Here is a 20562-nt window from a genome sequence, read left to right on the forward strand (position 1 = left end):
TCTCTAAAGGTAACCAGAGCTTTCTATGCGTGTGTTTAAACGCCGGTTCACCTGAGGTGTCAGATGAGGATCAAACAGCTGTTCATCAGGTCTCCTTTGGGTTTTATTTTAAAGTTAATAAGCAGGAGAGGAACTCGGGACAAGACAAGTCACTAAAGAGACTTTTAGTTATGTGTTGAGATCAGTTATATTATAAAAATGAATAAAACATACGTAGTTAAACTCTTGTTGTGTGTAACGAGAGTTTCAATAAATAAGAGTCAGGTAAGTCAAAAGGTTAACGAGGTGGTGGAAGCATCAGGTCGGTGCAGCTCAGGTTTTTAACGCCATCACTCTGTGTTTTTATACCCGCTGAGTCAGAGGCTATTTTTACATGTTTGATTGTTCCCTCCTCTCCCTCCTCCTCTCCATCACTCCTCCTTTACACAACCTTTCTTCTGCCTTCAGTCGTTGACTTCCTCTCGCTCTGAAGTGTGTAGATTTATGGTGGCTAACCTGTATGCAGCTCAGATGTTACTTCAAACTGTTTTCAAAAGTGAACTGTTGTTATGAAAGATGTTAGTGATTTGATTGCTTCCAATAAAAGCTGATGTTTGTGAAGCTTTTCAGAGAGTCACATTATTCTTCATGCTCAGTGATCAGCAGCTGTGAACATCAGAGAGTCAGCTTATCTTTAACAATGCACTGTGATAGTTAAAGAATGAGTCCTGTGAATGATTACTGATATAACCACAGACCATCAGCACAGATTCGTGTCACTTCAAACAGGATCTTAAAAATCTACAGGGACAAGGAGCAGTTCTTGGACCAAGAGGTGCTGAATGTGCTCTAACTTTACACAGACGACACTCAACTCTTTCTTATAAAGAAGCAAAACTACAAAATCACATTTCTGTCATAAAAATACAAAATACAACAGAACATAGAAGCAACATGTAAGTCTAATTCTATAAAGACTAAAAAAGGTAAACAAGAAATCCCAGTTGCAAGCACTACCAAGAGTTAATGTGTGACAATGAAATGCCAATAAAGCTACTAGCAGTCCTAATAGGTCATTTTAACATGAGACCTGCCTTTGATAAAAACTTATAATAGTTAAGGATTTCAAGAGCAGCCATGCCATCCCTCCAAACTCTCCCCTGATGATAGTTTATTCAAATTTGGGCATTTCAGAGCAACCTAAAAAAGCACAGTTTTAAATTCTGTCATATTTTCTCCTGTTGGGTGAGATTACACATTTCAGCTGAGCATTAAGAGGGACGTTACCAAGAATCATTTCTAACTAGTTAACTTATTCAAATCAAGTTACAACACCACTACAGGTTGTTTAACACCAGACTTCCACCAGATCCGCTGCGGTCCTGACCAAGGAACCTCCTCCTCCTCCTCCTCTCCTCATCCATGTTGTCTTCTGAAAACCTCTGACCTGTTGACTCCAGGCCTGGCTCCACTCATCATGACTTTGGTTTGTTGTTGTAGTTAAGTGAAATACGATCTGGTGATAACACAGAGTGTTTTATTCTGAAAATTAACCGGATGTTTTCATTTTGTTTTGGTGAAACCTGACTTCCTGTTCCTGTGTGTCGTGCTCCGGCATCCAGCAGAAATAGAAGTCTTGCGTCTCTGATCCGGAGGACTCAGACCTGCCGGATCAGAGACACAGCAGTGGAGCGGACCCAGTGGAAGTTAACACATTGACTAGAATAAAAAATCAGATCTGGTGGAATTTGGACGTTAGGATTGTTGGACTTTGCATATGTGGATAAAAATCCCCTGAGGCTTTGCTCTAAACCCTGATCCCTGATAAATCAGACGGTAGCTTTAAGGCATCTTTTAAAATATCTGCTTCAGGCTGAAAATAAATCACAGAGAAGCATCAGGTCATCTGAGCTCTCTAATTCTTCACAAAGGCATTTCCCCCAAATTGATCCTCTCATTGGCATTGTCATATTTTTAGTCACTCTATCAGATCTGTTGTTGGCTTTTCCACACATATCTGTGGTTTCAGAAGTCTCATATCAATAAATGACTCTTTCTGATCTGTTATATTTTAGTACTCGTCTTTGGTTTAATGAGAAACAGATATGGATTCATAGCATTTGCAATAGTATGTGCATTAAATATGTCTCAGTGCCTCCATGAGGGAACAACCTCTGCCCTGTAACCACTTAAAAATGTTCTAGTTTATACAAAACACCATAACACACACACACACACACACACACACACACACACACACACACACACACACACACACCTAAGCTTTTTAAGATATGTAAAACTCTCCAGGGATTGGTCTATTCTCTGGAATGTTGTCCATCAGGACCTTCAAATGCACAGACAGACACACACATACACACACCTCCACCTCGCCCAGTTGACATCATGAGCAGAGGCAACGCCCCGCTCTGTCACACCCGACTCTGGTGCTGAGGATCCATCACTGCTGCTGTTAGAGGGGGAGGGGGGTACTCTGGACCAGAAGATTTGTTTTGAGCAGCTGGAGTCCATCAGTCGGGGTGATGAGGTCTATTTCTATCAGACTCCCTGAAGCTTGATTCAAACCCCTGATGGAGTTCAAAGTTATACTCCAGCTAACAGGCCGGTAATGAGGGCTTAGGCAAGGCGCTCAACCCCCCACAGTACTCTGTGATCCAGTGACATACAGCATCAAAATGTGGTTGGACCGGCCTGCTCCCAGCTGACTGACAGAAATGCAAAACGTCCCTGTCATCTTTCAGTCTGCAGGATCGAGATGTGCCGGTGGAAAAATAAATAACTTGAACACAACCGCTCAGTTTGTTCGTCTGTGCAGATAAAATATGAAACGTGTTCAAATGAAGGCCTCATGTCGCCAGGCTAGGCTAGCTGTTTCCCCCTTGTAACCTGTCTTTATGCTAAGCTAACGATCCCCTGTTGAAAAGGCGTGTTGGTGAAATGAACCCACTCAAATAAAGAAGTCATTTCATGGTAGAAGAAAGAGCGTACAGCTTTTACATCACTGTGCTTATCTGCAATGACCCGTCACCTCCAGCGCTCTTCAAATAAAGTCGGACAACAAGAAACACTTCATCCCGTCACACGGACATCTTCACGATTGTTTTTGTATGTAACTAACAACGTAAGAGCTTCTGCCTTTTACGAAAAGTGCAAAACATTTAACATTTTCACAGTACAATCGCTCTTTTTGATGGCTTTATCACTTTACGATGTACTGGAAGTTATTTTTTCGGTCTTTCAAAATAAAAGCCTGTTTAATAAAAACTGAAAAGATACACAACCCATGGTTCACTCAAAAAGTTTACAAGGATATGGCAGCCATTTCTGCTCTATATAGGAAGCACCCCTGTCAATTAACTTCCTCTTATTTATTTCAAATTTGTCTGATTTCAGTTTAATACAAATATTACCCTCTCCATTATTATTATTATTATCATTGTTCTTTCTCTTTCTCCCTGTCAGTTATGTATTTTAAGCTACTCAGATGTATGCAAGTGTATAAAGACATGATGTATTGTGTTCAGTATGTTTAATATTGTGTCCAAAATTTTATAAAAATCTTCAAATATAATAAACCGGAAATAATGCAAACTATGTAAAAGACAATCAAATTCGGGCACTGGTGGTCTAGCGGTCTAAGCGCCCCACATTAAGAGGCTGCAGTCCAGAGTTTGCTGGTTCGACTCCCGGGCCGCAACCACTGACGCACCGCTCTCTGCTCCCCACATTTCCTGTCTCTCTTCAGCTGTCCTATCAATGAAGGCAAAAAAAGCCCCAAAAACATTTGTTAAAAAATAAAATAAAGAATAAAAATTGCCAAATAGAATCATAACAAAGCCCAGCAGCATGAGGCAATCTCCTCTTTGAAGCTTTAAAATGATGAATGACATACTATAATCATCTAACTAAATATCTTTATATAATAAAGCAGATATTAAGTCAATGCAGCCTGCACTGATTACACTATGAAGTCTTTAAATATTGATTTTACAGCTGATTTCATTCTTCTGTTGCATCATTTTAGATATGATTATAGGAGCCAATTCCTTAGTTTGTATTTATACTTATTTGTTGAATTATATTTTGATAATTTCTATATGTGTGTGCGGTGTCTTCTTCACTAATGACTGTGATCCCTGCAGGTTGGAGGGAGAAGCCAGACCTTGCGGACCTTAGTGATAGACTTGCTTTTCTTATGTTGGTCTTTTACTAAAGTCACACATTATACAGTTTTGTTTATAGTTAATTTTCTTTGATCAGTTAAACTTTTATTCTTATTTTTAGAACTGCATCCTTTGGACATTCTGTTTTCTCAAGCATCAGAAGTGTCTTCACTATCAGTCAGCTCAGGAGGGATTCTAAAAGTGGCCTTCAGCTCATTGAAGATCAGTCTTGCATTAAGTGAAGTCGACTGTACGCATCATCCACGTCTGCACGGTGTAATATTTTAAGAGTTTAAGACCCTAAAGCAACAAGGTCCTTGGATTCTAAGTAAGGACTCCCTCTGGAAACAAAGAATACCAACTGATGGTGTTGGTCTCCTTGAGGACTGAACATGGAGATCTCATCCTCCTTATACAGCCGAGCATCAGAGGGGCTCCTGATAGGTACAGAGAACAGGAAACCCACAGCCCAAATTTGGATCTCATTTAATTTGGTACATACTGAATCTGTCTTTAACACACGATCAATCTTTGGCACCCAATGGAAGTGCTGCTGCTGTAAAGCTCGTCTGACCCCCTCTGACTTCCTCTGATAGTTAAGAGTTTACTGGCAAGGCTCATTCTTGTGATTGCAAAGCTGCCCCAAATTCTTCTGCACCCTTCAGATCCTGTTTAACAACCACAAGATTCCTCTCCTTCTCCAAAGAAAGTTTACTTAACCGTATCATCCCTCCAATCTCCAAATTCCCCGGGCTAATCTTCAACTTCCCCGGGCTTATCTTCAACTTCCCCGGGCTAGTGCTGCGAGTCGAACGATAAATCCTCGCTCTCCTAGAAGCTCCGCCTACTCGTTGTTTCCCAGATCGGAGAAGGGACACATCGCTGACTTCCAGCTCCACAGAGAATTCAAGCTTGCCGAACTCCACATCCGTTTACTGATAACACACCATGGCCAGTTTTGAGTGACCATGTCGAGCACTGAGGTTCGACCTGACTCCCCAAACTCCATCATCAAGACCTCATCTCACTCGACCCAGTCTTATCTCAACAACAGGACCAACATGCTGCTCATACTTTCCTCGTGGCACCATGACCTGTTTCACTACCATCAAAAAACATCCAATCACGAACCCTCACCCCGGGCAGCGCCGCTTTGCATTCTGCTCCTCTCCTCCTCCCCCTGATCTCGTTAAGATTACTTCTACTCAGTCAGAAATCTATGAAATGCAGCGACACAGAGACCATCTCTGAGTTTTTGATAGATTTCTCTGCTTTCAAAGCACAGACCAGTCAGGCCTCCGGGCTTTGTCGCTGACCTTTCAACATTTTGTGAGTCAGCTCAATTGTTCACCGTCCTTTCCCCTGATCTTATATAATATCTCCACAGAGCCAACACCTGTTTGTATCTGTGTGTTGATGTGGTTCTCTCATTATGTATGTCCCTTTCTTCTTCTCTACATTTTTTCTGTGGGGATCAAACACACGTGGCGAACAGGGAGCTGGAACTCTGAGCAAACCCAATCCTTGTAAAACTTAATGATATATAATTTGACTTTTGCTTGTGAAATTAGCCGGCCCATTCAAGGATTCATGCCTGACTTATTACTGTGAAACTTCTCCCTTAAATCCTGCAGCTCCACACTCTGCAGAGTCAGAGTCTGTTTGAGGATAAATCAACCTTTAGTGAGAGTTTGGTCTGACGGGTTTCTTTGCTCAGGACACATCGTCGGCTTTTTGGACTCCAGGGAAGGTGCGGCCTTCGTTTTCAAACGGCTGCACAGACAGATGTAGTGGTTCATGTTCAGATCTAGTCTCTACATTGTGATTATGTCAGTTTTTATATACATAAAGATATGCATCAATAAAAAACTTAGAGGCGGTAACACGTCCAAGAACTTCCTCTCCAAGGATTTGATTCAAAGTTAGTTTTCTGAACCTCAGAGGACCTCAGAACCTTTAAAGTTTCTTCAGTGTATCACCATCAGCTGATGTTCCTCTGAACACTGATTTAATTAAGTCTTTCTTTCTTTGAAGGCCAAACTTTCCGTCTGTGTTAACGTGTGCAGACTGACTTTCTCTGACACCTTCCAAGACAAAAACTACGAGCACATCCGGTCCCTTTTTGGGTTTAACTGTCTCTTTTAGAAACACAAAGCAGCAGGAGTGGAACTGGTTTTTCACATTTACAAGTGACACACACACACACATGCTCGCACACACACACACACACACTCCCTCAATAATCAGTGAGGAACAAAGAACAAGTTAAAAAGACGACCAGTACGGCTACACCTCACCTCCGAGTGACTCATTCCTGCTGCGTATTCGTGTCTCTGAGGGGGACGGCTGGCAGTGGGCGGAGCCAGGCAGGAGTACAGGAGTACAGGTAGACGTGAAACAGGTGGACTTCTCAGTTATCTGGACTCTACATCAGCAGCAGCTTACACACATCACTGCATAGTGACTGCAGCACCCCGCCAAGGTAAGACTATCATGAGAGGACAGAATGGAGACATGATGATGATGGCAGGAGAAACTTTTCATGTGTTTGGGATTTTAGATTTGAACTGTTTTTATTCAACAGCAGCTTCATGATTTAAAAACACACCTTTTCCTTTTTACTGTCAAGTAACTGAAGGACAAACAGCATCTATTCACACTCAGGTGTTACATGATCAGTCATTATAAGGAAATCAAAGAAGAAGAACAACAGCTGAGATTTAAGGGCGGCTTGTTTTGTTTCTCAAGTTCAGATTTCTGGATGAAATTCCTTTAGACCTGAATCTGTGGCCTTTCATCGCTCCACAGACGTGCTGGACATTTCAAAGGGGTTGAATTTCAGTTAGTTTGCTCATTTCTGGTTGCAAAGAGAAGTGCTGGTGTTTCTGTACTGTAACACACACACACACACACACACACACACACACACACACACACACACACACACACACACACACACACACACACACAGGTGGGTGCAGCACAGGCGGGAAGAAGCTGCAGTGAAAGTAGTCCAGGTCTTGTTTAGTGTAAAGTTCAGAGTCAGGTATTTCTGGATTTCAGGTGAGCGTGTCGTCGGGCTCACACCAGAATCTGAAGGATTTTGTGCACCTGGTTCACGTGTGTGTGTATGTGTGTGTGTGTGTGTGTGTGTGTGTGTGTGTGTGTGTGTGTGTGTGTGTGTGTGTGTGTGTGTGCAAAAGATTGTAGATTTCACTCATGTAAGCTTGTTCTAGCTTTGGATCTGAGTTTGGGACTTCAGTGGGACAGGAATCAGATAAGTCGTCTTGAGTTGTTCCATTTAGCAGAAGCAGACGTTCAGCCTTTAGCTTATTTGAACACATTTTAACATTAATACTCATTGGTGTCTTTTCAGACGTGGTGCTGAGACCTTAACTGTCTTTAAAGCAGCTTTTAAAAGATGATACAGAAGTTCTTGATTTCATGGCGCTGAAACAAAGTCATGTGACAGTGTGCTGCTTCCCTGACTCGTACGACCATCAGGACCAAATTAATGTCCCTGTATGACTTCTATAACCTCAGATGAAGATCTACAAACCACCAAATTAAATGTCACCTGATCAAAGTTGAAAGAAAAGGACAGCCTGTCATTAAATGTGACTGTCATAATGATACAGTGCATGCTTTTAATTGTCTTTGAGGTGAACAAAACAAAGGTTTTATTCTCCATGAGGCGTGGCGTTAATGTCTTTGACTCCATTTCTTATAGTTTGATTAGTTAAAGAAACTGGCTGCTTGTTGGTGTAAACACACGGCCATCAGAGCGAAGAGAAGAAGAAGAAACCGATCAACTGTTCTACTTCTTAATGGCCACTCCTTTATTATCACATCATTGAAACCCATCATGGAGGTGGACGGAGAACATTCCTGTCCCTCTCACAGAGACGGAGCGAGTCTGGTTCGACCGGCACAGATACAGTGAGGCCACACCCCGACACTCAGCTGTCTCAGGGTGTTAACGTGAAAGAGAGCAGCAGCAGAGAGAGACCGAGTTTCACCAAACTCAGCAGATTCCTGTGTTGATGGTTTGTCTCTGCTGCCCTCAGTAGAGTATCAGCTGGAGGGATCTGAAGTGACTAACCCTGCTGTCAGTGTCTCACTCTTCCTCCTCCTGTTATCCCCTCCCAGCTTCAGGGAAAGCTGTGGGTCATGTGCTTTAGGTCCTGTGTCTCACAAGTGATGTATTGTTTGATCAACAGCTTCTAACTTTCTCCCTTTGAGGTTTTAAAGCATCTCTGAAATGTGACAGATGAGTGTTAGAGAGGCCGCACCCTGCCTCCGCCTCCATTACAGAAACACCCACACTGACTCTTTATAGAGTTCAGCTCAGACTCTCTCTCAGATCTATAGTGTGTTTGTTAACTGACCTGCCCTGATGACAGCTCTTAATGGAGACATGTTTCTAGATTAAAGAGGAGGAAAAACACAAAGAGGTAGATTTGGAAAACTTGACTTAAAACACAGAGAGAAGAGTGGAGCTGAGGTTTTGGCTTATCTTAACTCCTTCTCCTAAATATAACTTCTTCTTCACGTTAAGTGACGTCAGGTTTTTCCTGAGATTAGTTCACTACACTGATTTTCTGATAAGTTTGTGTAAGCCAGTCGAGGTTTCAGAGAGAAGCATGCAGCTCAGTGGCATTCCTGCACAAACACATGGGCGTATACAGGTTCTCTCTCTCTCTCTCTCTCTCTCTCTCTCTCTCTCTCTCTCTCTCTCTCTCTCTCTCTCTCTCTCTCTCTCTCTGTGTGTGTGTGTGTGTGTGTGTGTGTGTGTGTGTGTGGGCCGATGACAAAATGACAAAGCATTCTGTCATCTTCCGATTCTGGTTTTCACAGAGGCAGCTTCATCTCATGAATGGTTTCAGGAAAATCTGCCCGTGTGTTGTGTTTCTTGTGTTTCTTGTGTTTCTTGTGTATGTGGTGTTCTGACTTAGTGTACATTCAGGGTCCCACTTCAGGTTGGGGACCGCCTAGGTTGGGTTGCTTGTTCCGTGTCAGGTACATCTCTATCAGGACAGACATAGTTTGAGACACAGTTTGAGTCAGTCTCTAGGAAGAAGAATAGAATCTAATGTATGTGGGCTGAGGTCCCCAACTTGAAATCTATGGCACATAAACATGTGTGTGTGTGAGAGGTAGAGCTACAGGTGTGTTCGTGTGTGTGTGTACAGTTTGATTCTCTGAGAAAATAATACAAGCAACCATATGTAGACTGAGGTCCCTGAGATTTGGTCCCAAAAAGGAGGCAAAGGATGTGGTGTGTGTGTGTGTGTGTGTGTGTGTGTGTGTGTGTGTGTGTGTGTGTGTGTGTGTGTGTGTGTGTGTGTGTATGTGTGTGTGTATGAGAGGTAAAGGATGTGGTGTGTGTTCTGGTGTTTGTTGATATGGAAAAAGAGTCACAAGAGGAGACGAACTGATGAGTAAGAGTCAAGTCCATCTTTAGGCCGGTTTTTCCTGAATGGGATCGACATGTGAAACTGGTCGTATGACTTTTTTCCTCTCAGTCTTAAAAACAGATTCATGAAGCTACGTGTTAAAGAGAGGAACATCAGCTGCTTCAGACTGAAGCTGCTGATCTGTGTGTGTGTGTGTGTGTGTGTGTGTGTGTGTGTGTGTGTGTGTGTGTGTGTGTGTGTGTGTGTGTGTGTGTGTGTGAGAGCTCTCTTGTAGCTTTGCTTAAATTGACACGATCCTGACGTCAGGAGGTGACTCTGTGAGATTCTCCTCATTTGAACTGCAGAGTAAGATCCTCTCAGAATTTACAGAGGATCTTCAGGAAGACTTTAAAGTACAGTTTATGACAGACTTCCTTCAACGCTCTGTCGTCTTTATTGTCTCCATATTTACCGACAAACCCCCTGACTTCCTGTGCGGCTGTGATTTGTGGACAGGTGGTGCCTTTGAATGGCGTCTGGCTTTCCGTGTTCACAAGACCAGACCGTGTGAATCTTATCGTATTCACCACATGTGACTTTGAAAGCTTCAAGTTCACAAGTTGTGACGTATCTGACGACGATTTCAGAATCTGTGGAGCCTGTGACGGTCCAAACATGGACACTCGGTTGTATTAGCTGTATCAGAATCAGAATCAGGAATACTTCATTCATCCCTGGGAGGGGAAACATCCCTTTGGTTAATTAGATGTAACATTATTGTTATTTTCACACGCACACAAGCACTGTTAGCTGTGACAACATGCTAAAAGCTAAAGCTCCTGGGGCGCTGGTGGCCTAGTGGTCTAAGCGCCCCACATACAGAAGCTATTCCCAGCCGGTCGACCATGTCCTGCATGTCCTCCCCCTCTCTCTACTCCCCACATCCCTGTCTCTCTTCAGCTGTCCTATCAAATAAAGGCAAAAAGGCAAAAAATACAACTTTAAAAATAAAGAAAAGCTAACGCTCCATGGTGCTGCTGCCTAGTCGTTGATCTCTGACGTTGTTTTCTGCACGTCTTCACAAAACAACAACAGGAAATGTATTTTATCACACTCGTCTCTGAAGCTTTGTCGCTAACTGAGACGTTGTTGTCTTTTGGATTAGCAGCAGCATCATTACGGGTTCTTTATCAGTTAGCAGTGTAAGCTGGGAGCAAACGAGGACAAGCAAAGGATCAATAAAGATATCACAGAATGTCTTAGTTTGGTTTGCCCTTTTAATGTCTGTTCAACAACACTCCACTTTACCACTCAGAAGGAGTTATTGATGAAATCCAGTTGTGGGAGTGACATACATGTGAGGAGGACTTGATGGTTTAGATGTCAGGAGTGAATCACGTACATTAGATAGAAGATGAAATGCACTTTTTGATGGGTGTTACCTATAAATAAATAAATCACTGCAGTAAGATTTTCAGTGTGAGCAGACAAAGACTAAAACACAAAAAACCTTTCATTTGGCGACCACACCTGAAACATGCCAATCATCACGCCTCAGTTTGAGTCCCGCCCAGACGAGGGACATCTACTCAGAGCAGGAAATGTAGCCCTGAACAGACAGCTGATTCATGGCTGTGAGCGCGATATGAGTCAGGACAGAACAGTTAGAGCAGGATGGTTCCAGCTCCACCAGTCGGGCGTCTCTGGTGGCAGAAAGCGGGCAGAAGTTTCCAGCCGGGGAGGGTAGAGTGAAAAGGTGTTTGTCTTCTTGTCTCATCATCCTTTTCTCTCTTTGCAGAACAATGAGTTCAGAGGGAAGACCACTCCCGCCCTATATACCAGGTAAACACAAACCCATCCTGCTCACATATTATCTCCACCGTACGAGCGGCTCACTGACTCCATGTTCTTCTCTTTGGTTGAGCAGAAGGTCAAATCCCAGGGGAAGGACCTGGCGTGACAGTTTACAATGTCCACACCCCGTTCAAGTTCCAAGGGGACACCCACGCCTCCAATGTTGCGCCAGGTAAATGCACACCTGATGCCACACTGATGTCACTGTTCAAACCTTCACTTAGTTCAGGGCCTTTGGATCCTGACTCTCTTCTTCTCTCCTCCCTCCATCAGTGTACACCGGCGGCGGGGGCAACCTCGGTTCAGGTGGGGGGTCCGGTGATGGCAAACAGAGGTTTGTGAGCTATGATGCGGCGCTTGGGGATTCTCCAGGAATGACAACCTGCACTTCCTGCCAGCAGCAGGTCATGACCAACTGCACCTACAAAGCGGGGACGTACGCCTGGCTCATGTGCCTGCTCTTCATTTGCTGCGGGTGAGTGTGTGCATCGAGGCTAACCTCACATTTATCTGCTATGGAGAGAAGGAAGGTGCACATATGAAGTAAGGGATGATGTATGGGGAGCAGGTTGGTATGGGAAAAAGAATCCAGACAGGGCGAGACAAGACACCGACGTGCATGAATGCATGCGATCAGTTCGACTCTGATGTCGCTCATGTTAGTGAAAGTTAATAACCGCTGTCAAGGGGTTTCGACCAATCAGAATCAAGCATCTTACACAGCAGGAAGATCAGTAAGAAAGCCGGGTAATGAAGTTTCTTATTATGATACTCTAAACGTACCTTACTTTGCTGACTTGATGGCCTGATTATCTCGACCAACACACACATTCAACACGCCAATAACACGGCAGAACAGGTTCCAGTGTTGATCTGAAGCAGACACAATTCCGGAAAGTTCAATGTTTCCTCATACCGCCTCTACCCTGCTAATCTGAAACAGCGCCTCAGGACAGGATCTGTCAGCAGAGCCGTCAGTCAGGGCTTTTATATAACATCACATAACTTAAAGGCCCTGTGAGGAGTTTTGAAGTGGCTGAGAAACAGACTGAAAATGATACTGATGCCTCTTTATGACCTTCAATAGCAAACAAGACCATCAGCAACAACACTGACACCTTCTCTGTTGTCATTTTTAATGCCTGAAACCGCCCTGAGGGGGGTAGGTGTCAGACCAGCTGATGGACATCTTCAGAAACAGACTTTATTTGACTGTTTTCATGAAAAAGAATCACATTGACTGTTAAAAGACAACAGGATGAGGTTTTTGTTGACAACACTACTTTTACATGTATAGGACAAGAGATAAGAGGTATCACTTTGTCCACAAGGGGGCGCCAGAACCCATACAAAAGAAAAGTTTAAGACTTTAAGACATGTAATAAACAGAAAGCATGTTTGAGGAAGAAGTAAGTTTACGTGTGTTTTGATTTTAGATTTAAGAAATGTCCCCTCTGTTAACTCTCCTGTCGTGTTCGTTTCTCTGGAACAGCAATAATGTTCCTGGGTCAATTTGACCCGGGGTATATTCAGTTATCTAAAAGTGTCAGAACCCAAAAAACATTTTTTAAATCTAATTTTTAACTCCATTACTAACCAATTAAATCAAGATTTAGTCCATTGGTGTTCTTTAACTCTCACAGGTCATGGTTCAAAGAGGATAACTCACTCATTTTACATTAAAATTCATCTTAAAACTTTTTTAATGTACATGGGAAAGACCTAAATATAAATACAAAAGTTTTACATGAAATAGATTTTTGTTTCTTTTATTTCACATTTTAAAAAAAAGTGATGTTGATAAATTAACACCTCTTCTGTCACATGCAGCCCAGATTTTGATGCTGCATTTAGCTGGATTGGAGGCATATACTGCCTAACATAGACTTTAAAAAGGGTCAATTTGACCCGCAACATAACATGGGGGAGGCAGGATGAGATATGCAACTACCAGCCACTGATTTAACTTGTTTGAGGAGCAGACTTGTCTTTAATATCTCACACTCAAAGCTTTCATCTAACAGACTCTACAGATTTGACATTTTTAAGATGCATGCATGTTGATATTTAATTTTTAAACTACTTATTTTCTAAACAGTGTTTATTTGCTTCCTTTGTGAGACACTTGTGAGCAGCATTTTGGAAAGGGTTCTTCTAATAGATGTTATCCTTATCATGATGCACAGGATGTGGACTTCACCTCTGTGTTTAAAAAGTGAAATATAAATCTGTGCATCCTACACAATCCTGCCGTTTTTCCCTCTATAACATCAAGAGGATCAGACCCTACCTGACAGAACACGCAACACAGTTCCTGGTTCAAGCTCTTGTAATGTCACGCATTGACTACTGCAACTCTCTACTGGCAGGCCTCCCTGCATGCACAGTTAAACCTCTGCAAATGATCCAGAACGCAGCAGCAGCAGCACGTCTGGTCTTCAACCAGCCTAAGACAGCTCATGTCACTCCCCTGCTCATGCAGCTACACTGGCTTCCAGTTGCAGCTCGCATCAGATACAAAACTCTAATCATGACTTACAAAGCAGGAACCAAAACCGCTCCAGTTTACCTGGAACCCCTCATCCAGGTCTACTGCCCTTCTCGCCCGCTACGCTCAGCCTCTGAAAAGCGCCTAGTGCTTCCAGCACACAAGGCCTCAAAATCACTAGCTGGACTCTTCTCTTCTGTTGTCCCTAAATGGTGGAATGAATTGGTCAACTCCATTCGATCTGCAGAGTCCCTCTCTACTTTCAAAAGACAGCTAAAGACCCAGCTCTTTAGGAAGCACTATGCACTTAGCTAGACTGTTCTCCACTGTTGTCCCCAGGGGCAGATCATGTCTTCCAGCTACAGTTGACTCACACTGTCCTGCTCTACTCTGGGACTCTGTGTTCAGGTCTTGAGTGACCCAGCACTTGGTACTTTGGTCATTATTGTGACGATGTTAATTGTTGATGATGATAATGGAAGGTCTTAAATGGTTTGGTTGCTTCATTGTAGATGTTCCTTATTTACTTTTGTGCATTGCCTTCACACTGCTTGACACTGATCCTGTGTGTTTGTGTTTTATAGGTTGGTCCTGTGCTGCTGCCTGATTCCTTTCTTCATGAAGAGATTCAAGGACTGTTACCACACATGCCCACGCTGTAACAGAGTGCTTCACGTGGAGAAGAGGAAATGCTGTAAATGATGAACACGGCGGCAGACCCATAGAAATATGAAAAGGCGTCCCGCTGCATCTGTCTGTGTTTGGGATGTTCATGTTTATCTCTGTGGGCGGGCACTGACATCAGCCGACTCAAAATCTAACATCATATTATTAGCAAACAGACTGGGAGTGATTTTGTTGTCAGAGTTTAGATCTCAGAGCTCCAACAAATTAAATCAAGCACAACTTTTTGCACTTTTTGGAAGCTGTTTCATTTTTGTCCCAGCAGATAAAAGAAATAAACTTTCTCTATTACTCTTCTTCCACATACATGATGTTAATACAATGAAGGCTTGTACATAAAATTCATCAAATACTTTTATTTTGGAGGGATTTCAGATTTGAAACAAAAACAGACCACTTTCCCTTTTGAAGAAAACAGTCTTTAAAAAGGAGCCAACACTAAACTCAACCTCCAGCAGGTTCCTGTAAATCACAGATTCAATCCAGAGCATCAGTTTAAAGCAGTGTGATTCTTTGTGTAGTATTTATATGTTTACACCCATGAAACTTCTCTTTTTATTCTAACATGATGGGATGACGGGTGACCTGAGTGAGCGTGTAGTTGAAAGGAAAGCTTTTTTAACAAACATCAACCAGCTGTAATTTTCTTTTTGCTCATTTGAAACTTTACCTCCAAACAGAAATGTGTCATGTTTAATCGTATGAATGCAAAGAACAATGTGAGATTAAAGCCTGACTGCACGATGATACACGGGGTTTACCTCTGTGTGTGTTTGTTGAGCCACTCATCAAAACATTGAATATTTGAAATCCTTTACCGACCATCTCTCTGCTGAACAAACATAATAGATTTTGTCTGATTGCTTTTTTGTTCTTTTACAAAAGGATTTCCTGAAAGCAGGAAACTTGTTTCCACCGGATGAAACTGAGTATGTTTGGATTTCTGTTATGTGCTAATGTTATCTATTTTATATCATTATTTCTCTAATAAAAGTACGCTATATGGATGAAACATGGAACACTGTTTCTGTGCTTTGTCTCCTTTTTGTGTCTGCTGCAAATGCTGCATTCATGGAGTCTGGGAAACATCGGAAAAACAAGTTTCAGAGTTGGAAAATAAAAGTGAACACCGACTCAAGAACTCAGAAACTCTGGGAAGAATTTACAAAATGTAATTATAATATTGACGTCATATTCGTCATCAACATGGCAGGAAAACAATGTTTTGCTGATTTTAAAAATCGTATTAATTCATGTATTTCACATTTTAAAATATAATTTGTGACATTAGGGGAGAGTGGGGTGAGTTTTTACTTAGAGTGTCTTTAAAGCAAGGGGATGACTAAATGCCTCCAACTAAAATATGTATATAGTTTAGGATGTGGTGCAACCCTGGGAACAAACACTTTGGATCATTTATTATTGAAGTAACACAGATTATTTTAATCTCACAAACGGTAATACTATATGAAAGCTATATATATAAAAGAAAGTAGGTAGATAAATTCAATATAAAGTTACTTATTTAACCTTTATTTAAAGATTTTACATCAGAGCCCAATTTTCTATAACAAGGCCTAAAGCGCCACATGAACACATGAACACATGATTAGAACAAATACAGCTGCAATTCTCAAAACCAGGCTACGAATCAACATCCTATCTTCTTCACCAGGACATATTTAACAAGAACAAAATTCAATTCAAAATGAACACTTAAGTGACTGCAGTTCTCTTCATGGGACCTACTACTTAACATCCCAGCTGTCAGTGCTGTAATATGAACTTATGCTCCCTTCTGTCTGTGCCACCAGTTTTTTGTGGTGCAGGTAGTTTATTGAGCACATCCCCTCTAGGGATGACTCCTTCATCACTTTCTTTAAATGTGAAGCTGAGCTTTCCATCCACTGACCTCTGACAACTCTGCTTTAGAAACTTTGCACTGATCTCGTCACCCTCAACATTCTCCACCAATTCAATACAGTTATAGGGTTTGTTTCTACCTGCAAACTTCACAATGACAAAGTCACCAGCAGACAGATCCTCATCATCACCATCATCACCATCATCATCACCATCATCACCATCATCATCACCATCACCATCATCACCATCATCACCATCATCATCATCATCATCATCACCATCATCACCATCATCATCATCATCATCACCATCATCATCACCATCATCACCATCATCACCATCATCACCATCACCATCATCACCATCACCACCATCATCACCATCATCACCATCATCACCATCATCACCATCACCATCATCACCATCATCACCATCATCACCATCATCATCATCATCATCATCATCACCATCGTCACCATCATCACCATCATCATCACCATCATCACCATCATCACCATCATCACCATCACCACCATCATCACCATCATCACCATCATCACCATCACCACCATCATCACCACCACCACCATCATCACCATCATCACCATCATCACCATCACCATCATCACCATCACCATCATCACCATCATCACCATCATCACCATCACCATCATCACCATCACCATCATCACCATCATCACCATCATCATAATCACCACCATCATCACCATCATCACCATCACCATCATCATAATCACCATCATCATCACCATCATCACCATCATCACCATCATCACCATCAACATCATCACCATCATCACCATCACCATCATCACCATCAACATCATCACCATCACCATCATCATCATCATTATCACCATCATCACCATCAACATCACCATCAACATCATCACCATCACCATCACCATCACCATCATCATCATCAACATCATCACCATCAACATCACCATCAACATCATCACCATCATCACCATCATCACCATCATCATCATCATCATCATCACCATCATCACCATTATCACCATCATCACCACCATCATCACCATCATCAACATCATCACCATCATCACCATCATCACCATCATCACCACCATCACCATTATCACCATCATCACCATCACCACCATCATCATCAACATCATCACCATCACCACCATCATCATCATCACCATCATCATTATCACCATCACCATCACCATCTTCACCATCACCATCACCATCATCATCAACATCATCACCATCACCACCATCATCATCATCACCATCACCATCATCATCTTCACCATCACCATCACCACCATCATCATCATCACCATCACCATCACCATCTTCACCATCACCATCACCATCATCATCATCATCATCATCATCACCATCACCATCATCATCACCATCACCATCATCACCATCACCATCATCATCATCATTATCACCATCACCATCACCACCATCATCACCACCATCACCATCATCACCATCACCATCATCATCACCATCATCATCATCATTATCACCATCACCATCATCACCATCATCATCATCATCATCATCACCATCATCACCATCATCATCATCATCACCATCATCACCATCATCACCATCATCACCATCACTCTGGACATCTGAACTCTCATAATCAGTGGCATCACTGACACAACTTAACCCTAAGCCCACCATTTTGAAAAAATGCATCATCTAGCTGTTCAGAGCTAGCATCATGCTAACTGTATAGACTCATAGTGCAGCTTAATAAAGCACTAAAACATGTGAACTGTTTTCAAACTTGTCAATAATTGTTCAAACACAGCAATCAAAAAACCTTGATCATATAAATTTTACTTTGGAAGGCAAAAAACCCCAATACTTTTTTAACTTACATATCCTTACCTCTCAGGCCATGTGTCTCCCTTCTCTGTGGGATGAGTGAAATTAATGCCTCTTCAAAAATATGTGGTCACATGACCAATTTCTTCTAAGGTTTTTTAAACAGGGGTGGCACTAGCCCCCCCGCCCGGCACAAATCACCCCCCTCTCACCTACATCACCATCAGTTGTTGTTCTGACTTAAATCTCAGAATTAAAACAATTAATTCCACCTCCAAAACATTATTTTTCTATTGGCTATAATCATCTTCAGTAGAAATTGCTTATTATTTTGGTTTACATTTTCAAACTAAGGTGTCCTGGGTAAATGTATGAGCTTAACATATTTTTAAATCTTACTAAAACTAAGTTAAATAAACTTTACTGCTCAACAGTGTCCCAAACAATGAGAAACAACACCCTGAGTTAATAAACTAAGCATACACATCCTCAGAGTGTTTCTAATGTTGTTAGTTTAACCCTCCTGTTATCTTGCGGGTCAAATTGACCCATTTTAAAGTTCAAAAAATGTTGAAAAGTATAATTTCACATTTCTAATGTCACAGTGGATGAAAGGCTCGTGGTATTCAGAGGTTCCTTTCTTCCAAACCAGCTAAATGCAGCATATAAATCTGAGCTGCATGTGACAGAAGAGGAGTCTCATGTTAAGTTATCAACATCACTTCATAAGAAAAACAATAAAATTAAATGTAAATTAAAAAGAACAAAAATCTGTCATATAAAAAGATTGTGTTTATATACAGGGCTTTCCCATGTACATTAAAAAAGTTTTAACATTAATTTTAATTAAAAAACGAGTGAGTTATCCTCACTGAACCATGACCTGTGAGAGTTAAAGAACACCATGCACTAAATCTTGATTTAAATGGTGAGTAATGGAGTAAAAAATTAGATTTAAAGCTGCTGTGAGGAACTTTTCTTTTGTATGGGTTCTGGCGCCCCCTTGTGGACAAAGTGATACCTCTTATCTCTTGTCCTATACATGTAAAAGTAGTGTTTTCAACAAAAGCCTCATCCTGTTGTCTTTTAACAGTCAATGTGATTCTTTTCAATGAAAACAGTCAAATAAAGTCTGTTTCTGAAGATGTCCATCATCTGGTCTGACACCTACCCCCTCAGGGCGGTTTCAGGCATTAAAAATGACAACAGAGAAGGCGTCAGTGTTGCTGCTGATGGTCTTGTTTGCTATTGAAGGTCATAAAGAGGCATCAGTATCATTTTCAGTCTGTTTCTCAGCCACTTCAAAACTCCTCACAGGGCCTTTAAATAATGTTTATTGGGATTTTTTTGGGTTCGGACACTTTTGGATAAGTTGACCCAGGAACACTACTGCTGTCCCTAAGAAACGAACATAATGGACAACATCTGGACCCTGTGGAGGTGGTGGCTGACAGGAGAATTACAGCAAAGCTGTCGTCTTTGATGAACATTTCTTTCCTATATATATTCTTGTTAAATTCTTGTTCTGTACACCTTCTTGTTTGCTGCTGTAACTCCATGAATTTCCCTGTTGTGGGACGAATAAAGGAGGATCTTATCTTATAACAGGAGGGTTAAGATACTCTCTGAAAACGACAACATAGAGACACTTATTTAATATTTAAGGGCGTTGGAGGAAAAGTAAAGGCTTGTCATTAGAAGACAGCTTATAGCTAGTTAGCTCGGGTTATCAGAGGATACAGTTTTGCTGTTTGTGAGGTTTTCTTGGCCCTTGGATGTTGATATTCAAAAAAGATGGAGATAGTTTTGAATATGTTTACAGGCCCTTTCATAAAGCAACATATTCTGATTTATATTTGTGCTGAATATTTGTATTGAGCTGTATTAATTGATGCCAAAGATGGAAGGTTTTCTGACTTCATATTTTAAGTTCCAGAAGTGATTAAACCCTGATGTCTTCCTCTCCCTCTCATTGTTTCATGTTGAACACCAACATGGACAGGCAGCGGTGGTTTTTGGTTTTATAGAAAATTTTATTCAACATACATTTTCCAGCAAAAAGGCAATATACAGGAATAGTTGTCGTACACTGCTGCTACACTGAGGATTTTAAACTGGAAAAGATCAAATTAAGGTGTGATTCTGTCATCTTTGTACTGCACTTTTTAACAAGACAAAACCAATGCAGTTAGTTTTGAAAGAAAAAAATCCAAATGTAACAGAGAAAAATCGTCAATGGTACATCAGGAACGCAAAGAAAAAGAGA

The 20562-nt window shown here is 41.6% G+C and overlaps 2 protein-coding genes across 2 annotated transcripts in view; one reads left to right on the top strand and one right to left on the bottom strand.

The window, feature by feature from the left end:
* Nucleotides 1–18380, bottom strand: part of LOC117831713 (pentraxin-4) — a 33954-nt gene extending 15574 nt beyond the window's left edge. Inside the window, exon 1 of the mRNA XM_034710518.1 lies at nucleotides 18360–18380. The gene's annotated coding sequence lies outside the window, so the exon portion shown is untranslated. The remainder of the gene's footprint in view (nucleotides 1–18359) is intronic.
* si:ch211-157c3.4 (uncharacterized protein LOC561592 homolog) lies at nucleotides 6477–15601 on the top strand. Its single transcript, XM_034710520.1, has 5 exons — nucleotides 6477–6645; nucleotides 11358–11401; nucleotides 11487–11585; nucleotides 11687–11888; nucleotides 14486–15601. Exons 2-5 carry the CDS (start codon nucleotides 11362–11364, stop codon nucleotides 14601–14603), a joined length of 459 nt encoding a protein of 152 aa, XP_034566411.1. The 5' UTR covers nucleotides 6477–6645; nucleotides 11358–11361; the 3' UTR covers nucleotides 14604–15601.
* Nucleotides 18381–20562: the final 2182 nt, after the last annotated feature.

The sequence above is a fragment of the Notolabrus celidotus genome, chromosome 20, assembly GCF_009762535.1.
Source record: "Notolabrus celidotus isolate fNotCel1 chromosome 20, fNotCel1.pri, whole genome shotgun sequence".
Taxonomy (NCBI): Eukaryota; Metazoa; Chordata; class Actinopteri; order Labriformes; family Labridae; genus Notolabrus; species Notolabrus celidotus.

Bases quoted from the DNA above. Each gene is read 5' to 3' on its own strand.
- si:ch211-157c3.4 (XM_034710520.1), top strand. From the start codon at position 11,362: ATGAGTTCAGAGGGAAGACCACTCCCGCCCTATATACCAG. The intron at 11,402-11,486 runs GTAAACACAAAC...TTGGTTGAGCAG, and splicing joins ACTCCCGCCCTATATACCAG to AAGGTCAAATCCCAGGGGAA. The intron at 11,889-14,485 runs GTGAGTGTGTGC...TGTGTTTTATAG, and splicing joins CTGCTCTTCATTTGCTGCGG to GTTGGTCCTGTGCTGCTGCC.